This window comes from Chiloscyllium punctatum, chromosome 15 (genome assembly GCF_047496795.1).
Source record: "Chiloscyllium punctatum isolate Juve2018m chromosome 15, sChiPun1.3, whole genome shotgun sequence".
Taxonomy (NCBI): Eukaryota; Metazoa; Chordata; class Chondrichthyes; order Orectolobiformes; family Hemiscylliidae; genus Chiloscyllium; species Chiloscyllium punctatum.
The window spans coordinates 18,081,351-18,105,484 of NC_092753.1; the positions used below are offsets into that span (position 1 = coordinate 18,081,351).

At 43.8% G+C, this 24,134-nt stretch overlaps 1 protein-coding gene across 1 annotated transcript in view; it reads left to right on the forward strand.

Moving 5' to 3' along the window:
• Positions 1-18,491: 18,491 nt before the first annotated feature.
• The window catches only part of LOC140486095 (uncharacterized), a 58,862-nt gene continuing 53,219 nt past the window's right edge, over positions 18,492-24,134 (forward strand). The window contains exon 1 of the mRNA XM_072584753.1: positions 18,492-18,701. Coding sequence (XP_072440854.1) covers positions 18,671-18,701 — 31 coding nt within the window. The 5' untranslated portion in view covers positions 18,492-18,670. The remainder of the gene's footprint in view (positions 18,702-24,134) is intronic.

Sequence of the window (24,134 nt, forward strand, 5' to 3'; positions counted from 1 at the left end):
ATTTGATCTTCCAAAATACATCACCTTGTATTTAAGTGGATTGAACTCCAGCTGCCATTTCTCTGCCCAACTCTCCAAGCTATCAATATTCTGCTGTATTCTCTGACAGTCCCCTTCACTATCTGCTACTCCACCAATCTTAGTGTCATCTGCAAACTTGCTAATCAGACCACTTATACCTTCCTCCAGATCATTTATGTTTATGAGACAACAGTGGCCCCAGCACAGATCCCTGTGGAACATCACTGGTCACAGGTCTCCATTTTGAGAAGCTCCCTTCCACTACTCCTCTCTGTCTCCGGTTGCCCAGCCAGTTCTCTACCCATCTAGCAAGTACACCCTGCACCCCATGTGACTTCACCTTCTTCATCAGCCAACCGTGGGGAACCTTATCAAACGTCTTACTGAAGTCCATGTAAATAACATCTACAGCCCTTCCCCCATCAATCAACTTTGTCACTTCCTCAAAGAGTTCTATTATAATGTCATAATATTCAAAGCTGTGGGCCTAGTATGGGAAAGTGGGACTAGTGCAGATTGAGAGTCTTGGCTTCTTTGTCTGTGCAGATTCAATCAACGGAAAGACAAAATGCCTCTACGATTTTAAAGATGACAATAAAGTTCTGTGATGAACGGAGAAGTAAATAAATTAAAATAATGTGTGAAGGCCTACCATGTTCAGCCAATTTGTTAATTGTTAGAAATTTGCTGATAAAAAAAGCACACCATCTGATTTAAGACCATAAGACCTCGGGGCAGAAGGAGGACTTTCAGTCCATTGAGGGTGCTCCAACCCCCAAGCAGATCATGGTTGATCTGAACATCCTCAACTCCACTTTCCTGCCTTTTTATCCCTCATGGCCCTGGATTTCCCCTTCCTGATTAAATATCTATCAGCCTTGAATACAAGCCGGCCTCAACAGTCTTTTATGGTAAAGAATTCCACAGACTCACTCACCCCGGAGAATAAAGATTCCTTCTCAACTCTGTCTTCAATGGGTGATTCCCCTTATTCTGAGACAATGCCCTTCAGGTCCTAGACTCTCCCACACACGGCGAAACAAGCTTCTCACCTGTCAAGTCTCTGTAAGAATCTGCACCTCACATTCTTCCAAACTCCATTGAGGATAGGTACAACCTACCTGCTGATGGAAAACTCCACGCGAATGATGTCTTCTGTGCTTTTGCCAGGATAAGATGTCTTTACTGAATTACCCAAATGGAAGTACCAGATTGTCAGAGAAATGTGCAGGATTGACAGTATGAAGACTTCAGAGGCCTAGGCAGGGATCGACAGTGCAAGAATATGCATTAGCTCAATATTCCAACCACAGAAATTTTGACACTACATTCAGAAAACTCGGAAATGTCTCGTTGAGGCTGTTTAATATGACAACATATAACAATATTCTACAACATGGATGAAAGGCATTCTGAAATAGTCTCCTATACTGTATTGCAGAAAATACTTCCTCACACTCTCTCTCTCTGTCTCTCTCAATCTGCTTATCCGACTCCCTGTGTATCTCTTCCTCCTTTAGTTGTCTGTCTCTCTTTGTCACTCTGTCTCTGTCTTTCTGTCTCTGTCTCTCTCTCTCTCTCTTGCTCACTCTGTGTTTCTCTGTCTTAGCCTGTCTGTCTCTGTCTATCTCTCTGTTTCGGTATCATTCTGTCTCTCTTTCTCCCTTGTCAGTCTCTGTGCCTGTCTATCTTTCACTATATTTGCTGTCTCCATTTTACTCTCTCTGCCTCTCTCTTTCTCTTTCTCTCTTTCACTCTCTTTTGCTCTCGTTCTTCTATCCCTTTCTCTCTCCGCTGCATGATTTGGGGAGTAATCCAGATATAGCCAAAGCTGAGGTAATCATTTTCAAAATCATAGTGAGGTGCCTAAAGTCTGATATTAGGAAAATAATTCTTTTCTTTCCCAGGCCATTGATCTCACCATGGATACATACGTCTGGCCGTAGGCAGGCAGCGACGAGTGCGGTTTTGGATAGAGGTTTGGTTGACTAATGGAAGGCAGAGAGGACAGGTGAAGGGGTCTTTTTCAGGCTAGCACCCTCTGGCTGAAGAAATTGTTCCTCATCTCTGTTCAAAAGGGGCATACCTTCACTGTGCCCTCATTGGGTGGACAATGAGGGCGTCTTTCCTCAGATGGTGATGGCTAGCACGAGCGGACATAGCTTTAAATTGAGGGGTGATAGATAGAGGACAGATGTTAGAGGTTGTTTCTTTACTCAGAGGAGCAACAGCATGGAACGCCCTGCCTGCAGCAGTAGAATATGCACCAACTTTAAGGGCATTTAAATGGTCATTGGATAGGTATATGAATGAGATGGAATAGTGTAGCTTAGATGGGCTTCAGATTGGTTTCAAACGTTGGCGCAACAGTAGAGGGTCGAAGGGCCTGTTCTATGTAATGTTCTATGTTCTAAGAAGATACCCTATTTTCTTATTTTAAAGGTGAATGTAAAGTGTTGCATTCCAGAGGAAATTTGATTGGTCAACTACAGGACTTAAAGCAACACATACTTTATTCATGCATTATTGTTAAAATACCTCAAAAGAAAGAGGAATTGGAATAACTTAACTCTATTGGAAAACTTAACAGAATTGTAGATACAGTAACTATTTCTAATTAACTGTTCCAATATGATAACATGCTATAAACACACTATTGACAAAAGGCAAATTCAGAAAAGAGATTGTCTTACATGCAACTCCGGCAATTCAGCAAGAGAATCCCCACCCCTCTTAGCTGTAACTGGAAGAGGGAAAAATAGCTTCTGCTTCTTCAAGTTCACAACAGTAAATATGGAAAACTAAAACTAAAATCCTGGTGGGCCTCACAAACTTTTTATTCTAGTGGCTCTGGTAGACTGCTCAATACCTCTACTTTAAAACCTCTGTTCAAAAAAGCCCAGAACAAAATAACCTCTTAAAGCCACATCCTCACCACACCACCAAAGTGTTTAATCGCACTCTTTCCCACATTGTATTCCATCTGTCACTTCTTTACCCGTTCTCCTAGCTTGTTCAATTTGTTCAGCAAGTTCCCTACCTGTCCCTCCACTGATCTTTGTGTCACCTACAAACTTAGCAACAATGTCTTCAATTCCTTCACCCAGATTGTCAATGTATCATGCAAGAGGGTCATTCAAGCCAATAGAAGTATTTTACACAGGGTCTGGCTTATTACTGGAGAACTCTGCTATACCAAGAAATTTTCAAAAGCAACTTACACCTAGTGGATTAGCTTTCTCTCGGAGTGAAGGAGGAAAGGGGGAAGTGTGGGGTTACAGAAATAGACTTCTATAACTTTATTTCCCTTTACAATCAACCTCAATCTGAACTGAACAGTTTCTCACTAAAATATGATTATGAGGGTGAGGGCGTGTACTGCACCTTTAAGACAGAGTGAATGCTGTTCTGAACTGAAAGCTTACAAGTGCTACAAGCTATTCGTAACTAAATATCCCAAGATATCGATGCTTCAGGTGGGATAGAGAGGGAGGTAAAAGGGGTGGAGGAGTTGCATTACTGGTCAGGGAGGATATTACAGCTATGCTGAAGGAGGGCACTATGGAGGACTCGGGCAGTGAGGCAATATGGGCAGAGCTCAGAAAGAGGAAGGGTGCAGTAATAATGTTGAGATCATACTACAGGCTTCCAAACAGTGAAGGGGAGAGAGAGGTGCAAATATGTAAACAGATTATGGAAAGATGTAGGAGCAACAGGGTGGTGGTCAGAGGAGATTTTAATTTTCCCGACATTGACTGGGATTCACTTAGTGTTCGAGGTTTAGATGGAGCAGAATTTGTAAGGAGCATCCAGGAGGGTTTTCTAGAGCAGTATGTGAATAGTCCAACTCGGGAAGGGGCCATACTGGACCTGGTGTTGAGGAATGAGCCCGGCCAGGTGGTTGAAAATTCAATGGGGGATGACTTTGGGAATAGTGACCACAATTCCATAAGTTTTAGAATACTCATGGACAAGGATGAGTGTGGGCCTAAAGGAAGAGCGCTATACTGGGGGGAGGCCAAATGTACCAAACTTCGGCAGGAGCTGGGGAATGTGGATTGGAAGCAGCTGTTTGAAGGGAAATCCACATTTGATATGTGTGAGGCTTTTAAAGAGAGGTTGATTAGAGTTCAGGACAGACACGTCCCTGTCAAACTGAGGGATAGAAATGGCATGTTTAGGGAACCAAAGATGACAGGTGAAATTGTGAGACTAGCTAAGAGGAAAATGAAAGCATACATAAGGTCAAGGCGACTGAAGACAGATGAAGCTTTGGAAGAATATTAGGAGAGTAGGACCAATCTGAGATGAGGAATTAAGAGGGCAAAAGGGGGTTATGAAATATCTTTAGCAAATAGGGTTAAGGAAAATCCCAAAGCCTTTCATAAGGAAAGAGAGGGTAACTACAGAAAGGGTTGGCCCACTCAAGGACAAAGGAGGGAAGTTATGCATGGTGTCAGTGAAAATGGGTGAGATTATTAATGAGTACTTTGCATTGGTATTCACCGAGGAGAGGGACATGGCAGACGTCGAGGTTAGAGAGAGATGTTTGATTACTCTCGGAAATGTTGGCATAAGGAAGGAGGAAGTGTTGGGTATCATAAAAGGCATTAAGGTCGACAAGTCCTCAGGTTCAGACGGGATCTATTCTAAGTTACTGAGGGAAGTGAGAGAGGAAATAGCTGAAATATTAACAATTACCTTTGCAGCATCCTTGAACACGGGTGAGGTCCTGGAGGACTGGAGAATGTTGTCCCCTTGTTTAAGAAGGATAGCAGGATGATCCAGGTAATTATAGACCACTGAGCCTGACGTCAGTGGTAAGGAACCTGCTGGAGAAAATACTGAGGGATAGGATCTATTCACATTTGGAAGAGAATGGGCTTATAAGTGATAAGCAGCAATGTTTTGTGTAGGGAAGGTCATGTCTTACCGACTTAATAGAATTCTTTGAGGAAATGACAAAGTTGACCCGGACAAACTGGACGGGTTACATTGGGCAGGACCAGAACTGATGTCCTTTTGGAAGTTCTTGATAGAGTAATTGGGAAGGGTTTAAACTAGCATGATTAGATTAGATTAGATTCCCTACAGTATGGAAACAGTGGGGTAGGGTGATGGGGAACAGAGGAGTAGGGCAGTAGTTGCAAAAATGTGAGGGAGAGACAGAAACCAAAGCAAACATGCCAAAGAACAAGAACAGGCGGAGAAATGCTGCTGAAAAGAGCAGGGGTGGTGATCTGAAATGCACGTGTTTCAATGTGAGAAGTTTATAAAACAAGGTAGATGAATGTGGAGCTTTGGCCAGTACTTGTAACTATGACATTATTAGGATTATGGAGACTTGGCTGAAAGAGGAGTTGGACTGGCAGCTGAATGTCACTCGACATTTCAGGTGCGGTAGAAGGGGATGGAAGAGGGCTGGGGGAGTTGCATTACTGATAAAGGAGTATATCACAGCTGTACCAAGGGAGCATACATCAGAGGACTTATGCAGCAAGGCAATATGGGTAAACTTGGGAATAGGAAAGGTGAAATCACAAAGCTGAGTGTATACAACAGGCCTCCCAACAGCCAACGGGAGATACAGGTGAGAATATGTAGACAGACTTGGGAAATGTAAAAACAGCAGGGCTTTTGTGTTGGGGGTTTGGATGGGGCAGAATTTGTAAAGACTATTCAGGAGGGTTTCTTGACGCAGTATATAAACAGTCCAACCAGGAAAGGAGCTATACTGGAGCTGGTTCTGGGAGATGAGCCCAGCTAGGTGAGTGAAGTTTCAGTGGGGGAGCATTTCAGGATTAGTGATCATAATACAATGAGTTTTAAGATACACATGGACAGGGATAACAGCTGTCCTCGGATGAAGATGTTAAACTGGGGGAAGGTGAACTATACCAATGTTAGGCAAGAATTGGAGAATGTTGATTGGAAGTGGTTGTTCAAAGGGTACATCCACATCTGAAATGTGAGAATACTTCAAATGGCAGCTGGTAAGAGTTTAGGAATGGCACCTTTCAGCCATTCCTTGTATAATTTAATATAATTATATAATTATGCTTTAGAACATAGAACATGGAACATTACAGCGCAGTGCAGGCCCTTCGGCCCTCGATGTTGCGCCGCCCTGTAATACTAATCTGAAGTCCATCCCACCTACACTATTCCATGTACATCCATAGGCCTGTCCAATGACAACTTAAATGCACTTAAACTTGGCGAATCTAGTACCGTTGCAGGCAAAGCATTCCATACCCTTACTACTCTCTGAGTAAAGAAACTACCTCTGACATCTGTCTGACACCTATCTCCCCTCACTTTAAAGTTGTGTCCCCTCATGTTTGCTGTTCCCATACTTGGAAAAAGGCTCTCCTTGTCCACCCTATCTAACCCTCTGATTATCTTATATGTCTCTATGAAGTCACCTCTCAACCTTCTTCTCTCTAACGAGAACAGCCTCAAGGCCCTCAGCCTTTCCTCGTAAAGACCTTCCCTCCATACCAGGCAACATCCCAGTAAATCTCCTCTGCACCCTTTCCAAAGCTTCCACATCCTTCTTATAATGCGGTGACCAGAACTGTACACAGTTCTCCAAATGTGGCCGTACCAGAGCTTTGTACAGCTGCAGCATAACCTCCTGGTTCTGGAATTCAATCCCTCTATTAATAAAGGCCAAAACACTGTATGCATTCTTAACAACCCTGTCAATCTGGGTGGCAACCTTCAGGGATCTGTGTACATGGACACCGAGATCTCTCTGCTCATCTACACTACCAAGAATCTTACCATTAGCCCAGTACTTTGCATTCCGCTTACTCCGGCCAAAGTGTATCAACTCACACTTGTCCACATTAAACTCCATTTGCCACCTCTCAGCCCAGCTCTGCATCCTATCTATGTCTGTCTGTAACCTACAACATCCTTCGTCACTATCCACAACTCCACCGACCTTAGTGTCGTCTGCAAATTTACTAACCCACCCTTCTAAGCCCTCATCCAGGTCATTTATAAAAATGATGAACAGCAGTGGACCCAACACCGACCCTTGCGGTACGCCGCTAGTAACTGGACACCAAGATAAACATGTTCCATCAACTACAACCCTCTGTTTTCTTTCAGCAAGCCACTTACTGATCCAAACTGCTATGTCTCCCACAATCCCATTCCTCCTCATTTTGTATAATAGCCTACTGTGGGGAACCTTACCGAACGCCTTGCTGAAATCCATATACACCCCATCAACCGGTTTACTCTCATCTACCTATTTGGTCACTTTGTCAAAAAACTCAATAAGATTCGTTAGGCACGACCTACCCTTCACAAAACCGTGCTGAATGTCCCTGATCAGATTATTCTTTTCTAAATGTTTATAAATCCTATCTCTTATAACCTTTTCCAACACTTTACCAACAACTGAAGTGAGACTCACTGGTCTGTAATTACCAGGGTTGTCTCTACTACCTTTTTTGAACAGGGGAACCACATTTGCTATCCTCCAGTCCTCAGGCACTATTCCTATAGACAATGATGATTTGAAGATCAATGCCAAAGGCTCGGCAATCTCTTCCCTTGCTTCCCAGAGGATCCTAGGATAGATCCCATCCGGCCCAGGGGACTTGTCTATTTTCACACTCTGCAGTATTTCTAATACCTCTTCCTTGTGAACCTCAATCTCTTCTAGTCTAGATGCAAGTAACTCTGTATCTTCCGCGCCAATATTTTCATTTTCTATAGTGAATACTGTTGAAAACTATTTACTTAGTGCTTCCCCTATCTCCTCTGACTCCACACACAACTTCCCACCATTATCCTTGATTGGCCCTAATTTAACTCTCATCATTCTTTTATTCCTGACATACCTTAGGATTAACCCTCATCCTATTCGCCAACAACTTCTCATGTCCCCTCCTGGCTCTTCTGAGCTCTTTTTTCAGGTCTTTCCTGACTTCCTTGTAACCCTCATGCGCCCTAACTGAGTTTTCACATTTTGTCCGAACATAAGCCTTCTTCTTCTTGACCAGGGATTCCATTTCCTTAGTAAACCACGGCTCACACGTTCTATATCTTCCTTCCTGCCTGACAGGTACATACTTATCTAGGACACACAGGAGCTTTTCCTTGAATAAGCTCCACATTTTTAATGTGCTCATCCACTGCAGTTTCCTTCCCCATTCTATGCTTCCTAAATCTTTCTTAGTTGCATCGTAATTTCCCTTCCCTGTTGCAGTTTGTGGTCTACATAAATGATTTGGAGGATAATGTGACTGGTCTAAATAGTAAATTTGCAGATGATGCAAAGATTGCTGAAGTTGTGGAAAGTTTGGAGGATTGTTGGTTGATACAGCATGCTATAGATCAGTTGGAGGCATGGGCAGAAAATTGGCAGATAGAGCATAGAACATAGAAGAGTACAGGCCTTTCGCCGCACGATGTTGTGCTGAACATTCATCTTATTCTAAGATCAACCTAACCCATCAAATGCCTTACTGAAATCCAAATACACCATATCCACTGCTCAACCTTTGTCAATGGGTCCCGTCACATCCTCAAAGAATTCAGTAAGGCTTGTGAGGCATGACCTGCCCCTCACATTGCCATGCTGACTATCTTCAATTAAGCTATGTTTTTTGCAAATAGTCATAAATTCTATCTCTCAGAATCTTTCCAGTACCTCCCTTCCCAAAGATGTAAGACTGACTGATCTGTAATTCCCAGGGATTTCCCTATTCACTTTCTTGAACAGAGGAATAACATTCACCTCCCTCCAGTCATCCAGTATTATTCCTGTGGAGAGTGAGGATGCAAAGATCATCACCAGAGGTGCAGCAATCTCATTCCTTGCTTCCCGTTGTAACATTGTATATGTCTGGTCTGGCCCTGGGGACTTAACTATCTTGATGCTTCCCAGAATTCCCAGCACATCCACTTTCTTAATATCAATCTGTTCAAGCTTATTAACCTGGTCCATGATGTTCTCAATATCAACAAGGTCCCTCTCTCTGGTGCATACTGAAGCAAAAAACTCATTTAGGGTTTCCCCTACCCCTTCAGACTCCAGGCACAAGTTCCCTCCGCTATCCCCGATCAACCCTACCCTGTCTCTCTGATTATTCTCTTATTCCTCATGTAAGTGTAGAATGCCTTTGGATTTTCCCTAATCCTTCCCGCCAAGACTTTTTTGTGTCCCTCTGAACTCTCTTCAGTCCTTTTCTAGCTACCCTGTAATCCTCTAAAACTGTGCTAGATCCTTGCTTCCTCAACCTTAAGTAAGTTTCCTTCTTCCTGCTGATGAGAAGCTCCTCTTCTCTTGTTACCTTAGGCTCCTTCACCTTACCATTCCTTGCCTGTCTCATTGAGACAAAGTTATCCAAAACTGATAACAAGTGCTCCTTAAACAGTCTCCACATTTCTGTTGTGCATTTCCTGTAAAACATTTGTTCCCAATTAATACTCCACAGCTCCTGTCTAATAGCAGTATCATTTCCCCTCCCCCAGTCTCTTCCCACACTGTCTGTTCCTATCCATCTCCATGACTATGGTAAAGGTGAGGCATTTGTGGTCACTGTCACTGAAATGCTCTCCCACCGAGAGATCTGACACCTGGCCTATCTCGTTGCCTAGCACACAAAAGATATGGCCTCCCTCCAGTCAGCCTATGAACATATTGAGTCAGGAATCCTTCCTGGACACACCTGACAAAATTGGCTCCATTGGACCATCTGCACTAAGGAGGTTCCAATCAATATTGGGGAAGTTGAAGTCATCCATAACACCAACTCTGTTACATCTGCACCTTTCCAAGATCAGCTGTCCAATATGTTCTTCCATCTCTCTACTGCCATTGGGGGGTCGATAGAAAACACACAATAAAGTGACTGCTCCTTTCCTGTTACTGACTTCCACCCGTAGAAACCTCCTCAACAACCTTTTCTGCAGCTATGATGCACTCTCTAATTAACAATGTTATTCCCCCTCCTCTTTTACCCCCATCCCTGTTCTCTTAAAAAGATCTGAACCCTGGAACATCCAGCAACCCTTCCTGTCCTTGTGAAATCCATGCTTCTGTTATTGCCACAACATCATAGTTCCAGGTGCTGATCCATGCTCTAAGTCCATCACCCTTATTCCTGGCACTCCTTACATTGAAACAGACACACTTTTAACCCATCCCTTTGCCCTATCAACTGTGTATCCTTCCTGACAGACTCTCTGCATTCTATTTCTGATGAAGTTTAATCTGGGACAAGTGTGGGGTGATGCATTTTGGAAGGTCACGTACAGGTGGAAATTATACAGTGAATGGTAGAACCTTTAGGAATATTGATATGCAGAGGGATTTGGGTGTGCAGGCCCACTGAAGGTGTCAGCACAGGTACATAGGGCAGTAAAATAGGCCTATGGCATGCTTACCTTCGTTGGAAGGGGTATTCAATGTAAAGATAGGCAAGTTGTGCTGCAGCTTTATAGAACTTTAGTTAGGCCACACTTGGAACTTTGCATACAGTTCTACTCACCACAGTACCAGAAGGATTTAGGTTTACCAGGATGTCGCCTGGTATGGGATTTTAGCTACGAAGAAAGGTTGGGTAGACTGGGTTTGTTTTCACTCGAACGCCAGAGGTTAAGGCAGTTTATTAGATTATAAATGGCATGGATAGAGTGGAAAGTATGAGGCTCTTTTCTCGAGAGGAAGGGCCTGGGACACAGGTTCAAAGTGCAGGGGGGATGTTTGAAAGAGTTACGAGAGGCAAATGTTTTACACAAAGGATGGTGAATGCCTGGAATGTGTGACTAGAGGAGATGGTGGAAGCAGACACAGTAGCAGCATTCAATAAGCAGCTGAAGAAATACATGAATTAGAAGGGAATAGAGGGATAAGGATTCTGCAAGTGAAGACATTTTTACTGTGGAAGGGCAAAATATATTGGTGCGCACTTGGAGGCTGTATTGTTCTTTGATAGATAGATGGACTGGCATAAATATCCATTTACCTGAAGTTGCTGAGGGAATTAGTCACCAGGATAATGTCTAACTAACTATGTTAGTGCTGATGAGATTATAATTGTGGAAAGTGTGTTTCTAGGAAACCAGCTATTCTGCACAGTCCAATTTTTGCAAATGTTCTGAAATCAAAGTCGCAGCTTTCACTCAGTAGGGGTATTTACCCTGTTTATCTCAAGACCATGTTAATTGTTTGGTTGCTGAATCACAGGATGTGGGTATCACTGGCTAGACCATCCCTAATTGCCCAGAGGGCAGTTTGAAGTCAGTCAGATTGCTGTGGGGTCTGAGATCACATGTAGGCCAGACCAGATAAAGACAGCAGATTTCCTTCTCTAAAGGACATTACTGAATCAGATTTCCTTTCTTCCCTCTGACAATGGTCATCTTTAGACTCTTATTTTCAGGTTTGCTGTTAAAGCGCATTCATTCACTGTGGCAGGATTTGAACCCAGGTCCTCAGAACATTACCAGGGTCTCTGGATTAATAGACTAGCGACAATACCACTGGGCCACAGCCTCCACACTGCTCAAAATCCTGATGGATACAAACAGTGCAACTTGATTGAAAATGCATAAAGGTGGATAAATCCCTGGGACCTGATCAGGTGTATCCCAGAACCTTGTGGAAAGCTAGGAAAGAGATTTCTGGCTCTTGCTAAGACATTTGTACCATCGATAGCCATGGATGAGGTGCTGGAAGACTGGAGATTAGCTAATGTGATGTCATTCTTTAACGAGAGATGATAAGGAAAAGCCATGGAAGTATAGACGGGTGAGCCTGACGTCAGTGAAGGATAAGTTGGAAGGAATTCTGAGGCATAGAATTTGCATATATTTGGAAAGGCACAGACTGATTAGGGATAGTCAACATGGCCCTCTGCATTGAAAATCATGTCTCAGTAACAACTGAGCTTTGCACATTCTCCCCGTGTCAACGTGGGTTTCCTCCAGGTGCTCCAGTTTCCTCCCACAATCCAAAGATGTACAGGTCAGGTGAATTGGCCATGCTAAATTGCCCATCATGTTCAGGGATGTGTAGGTTAGGTGCATTAATTAGGGTTAAATGTAGGGGAATGGGTCTGGGTGGGTTACTCTTTGGAGGGTCAGTGTGAACCTTTTGGGCCGAAGGGCCTGTTTCTACAGTAGGGGTTCTATGATTACTCATACCCTCATGACAACCTCCACAACCATTTGACGACAAAGGCTCTCACTGTCTACCCTATTTAACACACTGATTATCTTGTATGTCTCAATTAAGTCACCTCTCAACCTCTTCTCCCTAACGAAAACCGCAAGTCCTTCAGCCTTTACTCATTAAACCATCCATCCATACCAGGCAACATCCATTTAAATCTCTTCTGAATTCTTTCCAAAGCTTCCACATCTTTCCTATAATGCAGTGACCAGAGTTGGAGTACTCCAAGTGCAGCCGCAGCAGAGATTTTCCTTGATCCTACCTGATGACAACTTATAAAGTCCCCTCCTGGCTCTTCTTATCTCTCTCTTTCGGTCTTTCCTGGCTAACCTGTAACTCTCAGGCACTCTAATTGAACCTTCACATCTCATCCTAACATAAGTTTTCTTCTTCCTCTTGACCAGAGATTCAACTTCCTTAGTAAACCACAGTTCCCTCACTCGACCACTTCCTCCCTGCCTACATACATACATACTTATCAAGGACCCGCAGTAGCTGTTCCTTGAATAAGTTCAACATTTCAATTGTGCCCATCCCTGCAGTTTCTTTCTCCATCCTATGCATCCTAAATCTTGCCTAATTGCATCATAATTGCCTTTCCCCAGCTATAACTTTTGGCCTGCAGTATATACCTATCCCTTTCCATCGCTAAGGTAAACATAACCGAATTGTGGTCACTATCGCCAAAGTGCTCACCTACCTCCAAATCTAACACCTGGCTGGGTTCATTCCCCAGTACCAAATCCAATGTGGCCTCGCCCCTTGTTGGCCTGTCTACATACTGTGTCAGGAAACCCTCCTGCATACACTGGACAAAAGGTACTCAAACTATAGTATTTCCAGTCAATATTTGGGAAGTTAAAGATCCCCATAACAACTACCCTATTATTCTTGCTCCTATCCAGAATTATCTTTGCTATCCTTTCCTCTACATCTCTGAAACTATTTGGAGGCCTACAGAAACCAATTCTGGGATAACATGTATTTTGGCAGGATGATTTAGCTATAACGTCACTGAAGAATTAGAGAACGGTATTTTGGAGAACACTTACCTCCGTTGGCAACAACGCTACTTCAGTAGGAACTGGTTCTCGTACTTCCTTCTGCCCATGTATCGACATGCGCGCTGAAATCTCTGCACTATTCAGGAATGCCCGTATTCCTGATGAAGGGCTTCTGCCTGAAATGTCGATTCTCCTGCTCCTCGGATGCTGCCTGACCTGCTGTGCTTTTCCAGCACCACGCCAACATTCTCAATTCTCACTTTCTCCTAGCCAACTGTCCTTGTATCCCATACCTCCCAACATTTTGAATGGGCCTACCCTGGGGAACTTTATCATATATGAAATCCAAATACACCACATCCACTGCTCCACCTTCGTCAACTTGTCTCATCACATCCTCAAACTGGCTTACTCTCTCCAAGTTTTATTTTCTTACTCTATGATTTGCCTGTACAGCTCACAAACTAAACTTTTCAAATATGTAGGTACATGTGACAATAAATCAAATCAAATCAAATCAAACCCCTGTAAGCTCACCCCTCAACCTCCTATGCTCCAATGAAGAAAGCCCTATCTGCTCACTATCACCCAAATCCTCCAGTCCCAGTAATATCCTTGTCAAGCTTTTATAAACCCTTGCAAACTTAAGAATAAATTTCCTCTAGCTGGGATACCAGAACAGTACACTGTACTGCAAAAGTGACCTCCCCAACATCTTGTACAACTGGAACATGACACCTCAACTCCGGGACTCAATGGTCTGAGCAATGAAGGCAACCGAACTAAATGTCCTCTTCACCACTTTGTCTATCCTCAACATTCAAGGAACAATGTACCTGAACCCTAAGATCTCTCTGTTCGACAGGAATCTGCCATTAACTGTGTCAGCCCTACCCTGGTTTGCCAAAATGCAATGCCTCAGATGTATCTGAATTAAATACCATCTATCATTGCTTGGCCTATTGGCCCAATTGATCAAGTTCCCTTTGTAATCTTAGATCTTCCTCACTGTCTACTAGAGCACAACTTGGTCCAACAGAAAGAGCCACTGTCGCAGCACATACAAAGTTCTTCTACCTTCATTCCATTACTGAGAAAGAATACATTGGATGTAGCATCCATTAGCAAGTTGGATCTAAAACTGGCTTAGGGATGGGAGACAGAGGGTGGTGGTAGAAAGCTGTTTGTGTGATGCATACCTCAGGGATTAGTGCTAAGTCACTTATTGTTTGTGATATTCATAAATAATTTTGATGAGAATGTGTGAGAGATGATAAGTAGGTTTTGTGGACAACACGATGATGGGCTGGGTTGGTTGACAATGAGTGGAAACTGTTAAGTTACAGGAGGGTATGGACAAATTGGTCAAATGGGCAGATCCTGCATTTATCTCAAAAGAGACCCATTGAACACTTCAAGAACTGAGCATTGCCAGATGGGCAGATCAGTGCCAAAAGGAGTTTGATAAATGTGAGATGAAGCACTTTGGAACAAAAAACAAGACAAGGTAGTACTCAATGAATGGCAGGTCACTAGGAATCTCAGAGGAACACATGGATCTTGGGATGCTTGACTATACATCCCTGAAAGTGGCAGGACAGTCTATTAGGGAGGTTAAGAAGGCATATGAGACACTTGCCTTTATCAGTCAAGGCATAGATTATAAGAGTGGGAGGTGATATTGGAGTTGGATAGAACTCCACATTATAGGAAGGATGTGATTGCTCTGGAGGGGATGCAGAGAAGATTCACTATGATATTGCCTTAGATGGAGCATTTCAGCAATGGAAAGAGACTGGATAAGCTTGGGTTGTTTACTTTAGAGCAAAGAACGTTAAGTGGGGAAATGTCAGAAGTGTGTGAACTTATGGGCAACATGGACATGGTGGATAGAAAGCAGCTGTTCTCCTTAGTCAAAGGGTGAATAACCTGGGGGGAGGTCAGGAGGGGTGGCACCATTTAAAACTGAAAGGTATCAGGTTTCCAGGGGGATTTGAGAATTGTTTCAACCAGAGGGTGGTGGGGGGTCTGGAAAGCACTGACCAGGAGTGTACTTGAGGCGGGAAATGTCATAGCCTTTCAAACGTACTTGGATGAGCACTTGATAAGGTGGAGCAGCCTGGAGCAGGATTTCTCCATTCCTGTTTCTTTTGTTCTTTCAAATTGTTGTAGCATTCAAGGCTATGGGCCGAGTTGCTGTAGATTGACAGTAGCTTTGGCAGTACAGATGCAATGGGCTGAAGGGCCTCTTCTGTACTGAATGATTCTACAATCAAATGTTTCTTTATCTGCTCAGACATTTTTTAGGATCTTGCACTTCAAATCGATAACTAAGTTTCTTGAAAAAATACTAATTGTTCTTCCATATCTAGATTCTGGGTAAAGTGTTGGAAAATGCTATAAGAGATAAGATTTATAATCATCTAGAAAGGAATAAGTTGATTAGGGATAGTCAACACAGTTTTGTGAAGGGAAGGCTGTGCCTCACAAACCTTATTGAGATCTTTGAGATGGTGACCAAACAGGTGGATGAGGGTAAAGCGGTTGATGTGGTGTATATGGATTTCAGTAAGGCATTTGATAAGGTTCCCCACAGTAGGCTATTGCAGAAAATATGGAGTCATGGTATTGAGGGTGATTTAGCGGTTTGAATCAGAAATTGGCTAGCTGAAAGAAGACAGAGCATGGTGGTTGGTGGGAAATGTTTATCCTGGAGTTCACTTACTAGTGGGGTACCGCAAGGATCTGTTTTAGGTCCACTGCTGTTTTATAAATGACCTGGATGAGGTCGTACAATGATAAGTTAGTAAATCTTCTGATGACGCTAAGATCAGTAGAGTTGTAGATAGTGCTGACAACTGTTGCAGATTACAGAGGGACATAGATAAGCTGCAGAACTGGGCTTAGTGGTAGCAAATGGAGTTTAATGTGGAAAAGTGCGAGGTGATTGACTTTGGAAGAAGCAACAGGAATAAAGAGTACTGGGCTAATGGTACGATTCTTGGAAATGTATATGAGCAGAGAGATCTTGGTGTCCAGGTAAATAGATCCCTGAATGTTGCCACCCAGGTTGATAGAGTTGTTAAGAAGGCATACAGTGTGTTAGCTTTTATTGGTAGAAATATTGAGTTTCAGAGCCATGAGGTCATATTGCAGCTGTACAAAACTCTGATGCAGCCACACTTGGAGTGTTGTGTACAGTTCTGGTCACCACATTACAGGAAGGATGTAGACGCTTTGGAAAGGGTTCAGAAGAGATTTACTAGGATGTTGCCTGGTATGGAGGGAAGGTCTTATGAGGAAAGGCTGAGGGACTTGAGGCTGTTTTCATGAGAGAGAAGAAGGTTGAGAGGTGACTTAATTGAGCCATATAAGAGAATCAGAGGGTTAGATAGGGTGGACAGTGAGAGCCTTTTTCCTCGGATTGTGATGGCTAGTATGAGGGGACATAGCTTTAAACTGAGGGGTGATAGATATAGGACAGATGTCAGAGGTAGTTTCTTTACTCAGAGAGTAGTAGGGGCATGGAACACACTGCCTGGAACAGTAGTAGACTCGCCAAATTTAAGGGTATTTAAATAGTCATTGAATAAACATATGGATGAGAATGGAATAGTGTAGTTTAGATGGGCTTCAGATTGGCTCCACAGGTTGGCGCAACATCGAGGGCCAAAGGACCTTTACTGCGCTGTAACGTTCTGTGTTCTATACATCTCACACACTATCTGATAATTCCACACCTCATTTTGGGTCAACCATAGTCTCCTTCAACTATTTTCCTCCCTCTAACTTAAAGTCTTCTTACTTCATTTCGATGTCCGCATTGTCGTAGACCAGGTAAGACCCCCTCAAAACATTTCAACAAAGTAGACTGGGAACCTAACTTTGCTAGTTATTTTAATGTATTGTGGATGCTGCAGGAGAGATGCAGTTGATCAAACCATATAGTTTTAAACAAAATGTAATTTATTTACAAGATTACTGCATGAAACCCAAACAGAAAAGAACAGAATACCGAATAATTTAACCGATCTGAAAATCCAATAGATTATCCCAAGTTAATGAAGCTGTTCCAAATTCCTGCAACAATCCCCAGAAACACCCCTTGGTGCAAAAGGTAAAATCAAACACAAGGTCTTTCAGGGGAGAGAGAGAAAGAGAGAGAGAAAGAGAGAGACAGAGAGAGAGATGGCAGAAATATTCAACATGGAACACCTTCTTCCATGTAGCTGTTTCTTGGATCAGCGGCCTCAAAACTGATTGCCTGCTTTCAGTGAACAGCCAGGCTGCTAAAATCAAACCAAACCAGAAAATAGCTGAACTGGGAGAACTGGCCACTCCGCTATCATTGTATAAGTGTTTTTTTTTCAACTTGAAAGCCTTTTACGTGAGGCAGTATCTGTGAGATATAATCAAATTGGCACTAAAACCCTTCAAACTTAGACTTTTCAGAAATGGGGTTTTTACAACCTCTCTGAGAAAAAAGCCAAGGACCACGAAACCTTATTGAAGGAGCAGCATCATCAAACCATGCAATAGCATTGACATTGACAATTGGTCACTCTTCATACACTCTTCTACATAATTGTACTAGCTACGCCTACTTCCTCTGGTACCTCATTCCATTCACGCACGACCATCTGTGTGAAAAAGTTAACCTTTAGGTCACTTTTAAATCTTTCCCCTCTCACCCTAAACCTATCCCCTCTAGTTCGGGATTCCCCCACCCCAGGGAAAAGACCTTGTCTATTTATCCCATCCATGCCCCTCATGACTTTATAGATCTCTATAAGGTCACCCCTCAGCCTCTGACGCTCCAGGGAAAACAGCCCCAGCCTATTCAGCCTCTCCCTGTAGCTCAAATCCTCCAACCCTGGCAACATCCTTATAATATCACAGAGACAATAAAGTCATTGAGAAATGCATCACAAATTAATGTTGTGTAGCATTGTTTTGTTGTGGCCAGCAACGCGCAAAATGACTTATTTTCCTGACAACAATCCCAGTCACAACAATTGCTTACTCGCAAAGTCTGGGATTGGTTATTCAAAAATTCCAGTTATGAACCATTGGGTCAATTTTTGAGGGTTTCTTCAGCACTTTAATTTTGCTGTGTTGCAAATATAGAGATAAGAAGGCTGATTTGGATCTGCAGTCTGTCTCAGTGTCACAATAACGCTAGTTCCGACTTAGCACAGCAGTCTGCCTTAGTGTCGCAACAATGCTAGTTCCGATTAGCAGCTGTCCTGCTCCACACTTTTCATGTAATTTTTTTTTGGTAAACTAATTTGCAAGTGATTCACACTGCCTTTTGTCTTCCTCATTGAAATTACAGTTTCCCCAGTGGTTTCTAAGACACTTTCGCGGTGACATTGAACACTGGAGCCACATATTTTTGTTTCCAACGGTTTCTTGCTGGATTCACCATTCTTAACAACGCATCAGAATGTTTGCCAGCCTGGTATTCCTGGCCATAGGTAAGCACAATCCATTCCAATTCAACCCTATTCATAGAGTTATAGAGATGTACAGCACGGAAACAGACCCTTCCGTCCAACCCATCCATGCCGACCAGATACCCTGAGGTAATCTAGTTTCATTTGCCAACACCTCACCCATATCCTTCCAAACCCTTCCTATTCACATACCCACCCAAATGCCTTTTAAATGTTGTAATTGTACTAGCCACGACTACTTCCCCTGGTACCTCATTCCATTCACGCGGTACCCTCTGTGTGAAAAAGTTAGCTCTTAGGTCACTTTTAAATCTTTCCCCTCTCACCCTAAACCTATGCCCTCTAGTTCGGGACTCCCCCACCCCAGGGAAAAGACCTTGTCTATTTATCCCATCCATGCCCCTCATGACTTTATAGACCTCTGACGCTCCAGGGAAAACAGCCCCAGTGTATTCAGCCTCTCCCTATAGCTCAGATCCTCCAACCCTGGCAACATCCTTGTAAAGCTTTTCTGAACCCTTTCAAGTTTCGCAACATCCTTCCGATAGGAAGGAGACCAGAATTACACACAATTTTCCAACAGTGGCCTAGCCAATGTCCTGTACAGCCACAACATGGCCTCCTAACCCCTATACTCAATGTGCTGGACAATAAAGGAAAGCATAGCAAGCTCCCTCTTCACTATCCTATCGATCTACAACACTACTTTTCAGGAGCTATAAACCTGCACTTCAACTTGCATAGTGCATTCAGCAACACTCCTTGGGACCTTACCATTAACAGGGAATACAGATCAATATGTTGCTTTGTAATAGTCAGAATGGAAAATAAGAGAAATAAAAAATCAATCTTTTTTATGATGAAAGGTTTTGGAAGGGGCAGTGTTATTATCTCTGATTGTGAATGTTGTCTATCCACAATCCACAGTAAGTTATGTTGAGGTTAAGGCTTTGAGACTATTGATACCTCATGCTCAGCCGAGAGTGTGCGTTGGTTGCTCTTTTGGTGCTGCCATTTATCAATAATAGAAAAGATTGAACTGGCAGAATGGACATCAAATCCACATTAGTTCCACTAGACACTTCTACAGAACCAGTATTAACTTGAAAGTTAACTCTGTTTCACTGTTTCTCTTTCCACAGATGCTGCCAGACCTGCTGAGTTTCTCCAGCATTTTCTGCTTTTATACAAAACCCTTTGTTCCAGCTCTCTGGTTTCCATCGTTTTGCCAATCATCAATCTATACTAATACATGATCTGCAATTCCACGTATTTGGATGATTGTACCCAAGCCCCTGTGTGAGCTATTTTATCAAAAGCCTTCTGAAAATCTGGCTAAACTAACAGCTGTGTTTTTATCAATTTTCTTTGTAACATCATCAAACAAACCCCATTATTGTCACAGAAGCTCATGAAATTGACAGATGTCCTTCCCTGAGAGATGTCACTTGACCAGATGAGGTTTGTGTCAGCACTCAGAGCTAAGCATCAAAGAACGTGGTGCTGGAAAAGCACAGCAGGTCGGGCAGCATCCGAGGAGCAGGAGAGTTGACATTTCGAGCATAAGCTCTTCATCAAAGCTAAGCCTCAACATTATTGGGACTAGGTGAAATTTCAGATTGATTGGACGCTCGGCAGAGGGACAGGGGATCTGAAGATGTGAATGCATTAGACTTGGCCTTTCAATGATAAGGGGGGCTGCTTTTAACATTGCTGTGCCAATGATGGTAGTTTGCCCAAAAGCTGAACTCTCCAGCCTCTTGATAATCATGTGGAAAATCTCAGCGAAGCCTTTCACAAGGCCCACAGAGGAAAATGATCAATGCACATGGGACACAGGGTCATTTGAAACAGGCTCAGTGGTAGGAGATAGAGGGTGATGACAGAAGGCTAATTTAGTGACTGGGAAACCAGTGTCCAGTGGTGTACAACCAAGGTCTGTGATGGGTCCCCTATCATTTGTCATTTATCGAGTTATACAGCAATGAAAAGTAGCATTTGGCCCAACTCATTCATGTTAACTGGGTTTTAAAAATGTGTTGCTGGAAAAGCACAGCAGGTCAGGCAGCATCCAAGGAGCAGGAGAATCGACATTTCGGGCATAAGCCCTTCTTCAGGAATGAGGAGGGTGTGCCAAGCAGGCTAAGATAAAAGGTAGAGAGGAGGGACTTGGGGAAGGGGCATTGGGAATGCGATAGGTGGAAGGAGGTTAAGGTGAGGGTGATAGGCTGGAGTGGGGGTGGGGGCGGAGATGTCAGGAAGAAGATTGCAGGTTAGGAAGGTGATGCTGAGTTCGAGGGTTGGGACTGAGACAAGGTGGGGGGAGGGGAAATGAGGAAGCTGGAGAAATCTGCATTCATCCTTTGTGGTTGGAGGGTTCCTACGCAGAAGATGAGTCGCTCTTCCTCCAGGCGTCATGTTGCCATGGTCTGGCAATGGAGAAGGCCAAGGACCTATCCTTGGCGGAGTGGGAGGAGGAGTTAAAGTGTTCGGCCACGGGGCAGTTGGGTTGGTTGGTGCGGGTGTGCTCTGAAACGTTCCGCAAGTAGGGTGCAGACCACAATTTCCCCTCAGACATGGTTGACGATGCTCTCCACCGCATCTCCTCCACTTCCCACTCCTCCGTCTTTGAACCCCGCCCCTCCAATCGCCACCAGGACAGAACCCCACTGGTCCTCACCTAACACCCCACCAACCTCCAGATACATCGTATCATTCTTCATCATTTCAGCCACCTCCAAACAGACCCCGCCACCAGGGATATATTTCCCTCCCCTCCCCTATCAGCGTTCCGGAAAGACCACTCCCTCAGCAACTCCCTCATCAGATCCACACCCCCCACAAACCCAGCCTCCGCTCCCGGCACCTTCCCCTGCAACTGCAAAAAATGCAAAACTTGCGCCCACACCTTCCCCCTCACTTCCCTCCAAGGCCCCAACGGATCCTTCCATATCCGTCACAAATTCACCTGCACCTCCAAACACATCATTTACCTCACCCACTGCACCTGATGTGGCCTCTTATGCATTGGGGAGACAGGCCGCCTACATGCGGAACATTTCAGAGAACACCTCTGGGACACCCGCACCAACCAACCCAACCGCCCCATGGCTGAACACTTCAACTCCCCCTCCCACTCCTCCAAGGACATGCAGGTCTTTAGCCTCCTCCATCACCAGACCATAGCAACATGACAGCTGGAGGAAGAGCACCTCATCTTCCGCCTAGGAACCCTCCAACCACAAGGGACGAATGCAGATTTCTCCAGCTTCCTCATTTCCCCTCCCCCACCTTTTTTCAGTCCCAACCCTCAGACTCAGCACCACCTTCCTAACCTACAATCTTCTTCCTGACCTCTCCGCCCCCACCCCCTCTCCGGCCTATCACCCTCACCTTAACCTCCTTCCACCTATCGGATTCCAAACGCCCCTCCCCCAAGTCCCTCCTCCCTACCTTTTATCTTAACCTGCTTGGCACACCTTCCTCATTCCTGAAGAAGGGCTTATGCCCGAAACGCCGATTCTCCTGCTCCTTGGATGCTGCCTGACCTGCTGCGCTTTTCCAGCAACACATTTTTAAGCTCTGATCTCCAGCATCTGCAGTCCTCACTTTCTCCATGTTAACTAGGTTTCTCAGCTGAAATAGTCCAGGTGACGGCATTTTCCCATCTCCCTCTAAATCATTCCTATCCTTGTACCCATCCAGGTGCCTTTTCAATGGTGTAATTTCACCTGCCTACACCACTTCCTCTGGCAATTTGTTCCATGTACGCACCGGTGTGATAAATGTATGCCTCAAGTCCCTTTTAAATCTTGCCCCCTTTCACCTTAAACCTACACCCTCTCGTTTCGGAATCCCCGCCCTGAGGAAAAGACTTTGGCTATTCATCTTATCCACACCTCCCATGATTTTGTAAAGCTCCAAACGGACAATACTCCAGCTCCTATGGTCCAGGAATAAAAGTCCCAGTCTATCCAGCCTCTCCTTATAACTCAAACCCTCCAGTCTCGGTAACATCCCTGCAAATCTGTTTTGCACCCTTCACAGTTGAATAACATCCTTCCCACAGCAGGTTGACCAGAATTGCAGGCAGTACTCCAAATGTGGTCTTACCAATGTCAGTACAGCTGTGACATGACATCCCAACTCCGATACACAAAGCTCTGACTGATGCAGGCAAGTCTGCCAAATGCCTTCTTCACTACCCTGTCTACTTGTGACACCTGTTTCAAGGAACAATATATCTACACTCCTTGGTCTCTCTGCTTGAAAACACTCCCAATGCTAAACCATTAACTGTACAAGTCCTACCCCGGTTCATGTCTCACTAATTTGACTGAGTTTTTTGAAGAAGTAACAAAGAGGATTGATGAGCACAGAGCAGTGGACGTGATCTATATGAACTTGAGTAAGACATTCAACAAGGTTCCTCATGGTAGACTGGTTAGTAAGGTTAGATCACATGGAATAAAGGGAGAACTTTTCAGACTGGAGGCCTGTGACCAGTGGTGTGCCATAAGAATTGGTGTTGGGTCGACTGCTTTTTGTAATTTATATAAATAATATGGATGTGAACATAGGAGCTATGGTTGGTCGGTTTGCAGATGCTACCAAACTTGGAGGTGTGGTGGACAGCGAAGAAGGTTACCTCAGAGTACAATAGGTTCTTGATCAGATGGGCCAATGGGCCGAGGAGTGGCAGATGGAGTTCAACTTAGACAAATGTGAGGCGCTGCACTTTGGAAAGGCAAATTAGGGCAGGACTTATGCACTTAACAGTAAGGGGCTGAGGAGTGTTGCTGAACAAAGAGACTTTGGAGTACAGGTTCATGGTGTTATGAACCAGGCCAGACCCCTCAAAACATTTTAAGAAGGTAGTCGAGACCCTAACTTTTATTTTTTATAAAAGCAGATGTAATGGATCTTCTAGGTGCGATGCAGCTGAACAAACCACTCAGCTTTCAACAAAATAGTATTTACTTTAAGCATTACAGATGAAACATGAACAAAAGAAAGTAGAATTTAGAATAACTTAATTTATTTGAAAACCCAACCAACATGATATCACAACTTAATGAAGCTGTTCCTATCCCTGCAACATCCTATAAACACACTCCTTGGCCAAAGGTAAATTATAACACAGGTTCTTACAGGCAGGAGAGGTTTCAGAGAGAAAGTTCAGGCAAGACTTCTGTTGAAGCATGGAACCTCTTTTCACTATAGCTGCTTCTTTATGTCCCCAGCAGTTTTCTGACTATCTGCTAAAACAAACCAAACTGGGATAAAAAAAACCTGAACTGGGAGATCTGGCCACTCCCCTGCCATTGTTCAAAGTAACCATTCCAGACAAATCAGCACCTCTGCCTTCATGACCCCTCTTGAAAAAAAAACAAGAACAACATAACCTTGCAAAGGGACAGCATCATCACAACAGTTCCTTGAAAGTGGAGTCAC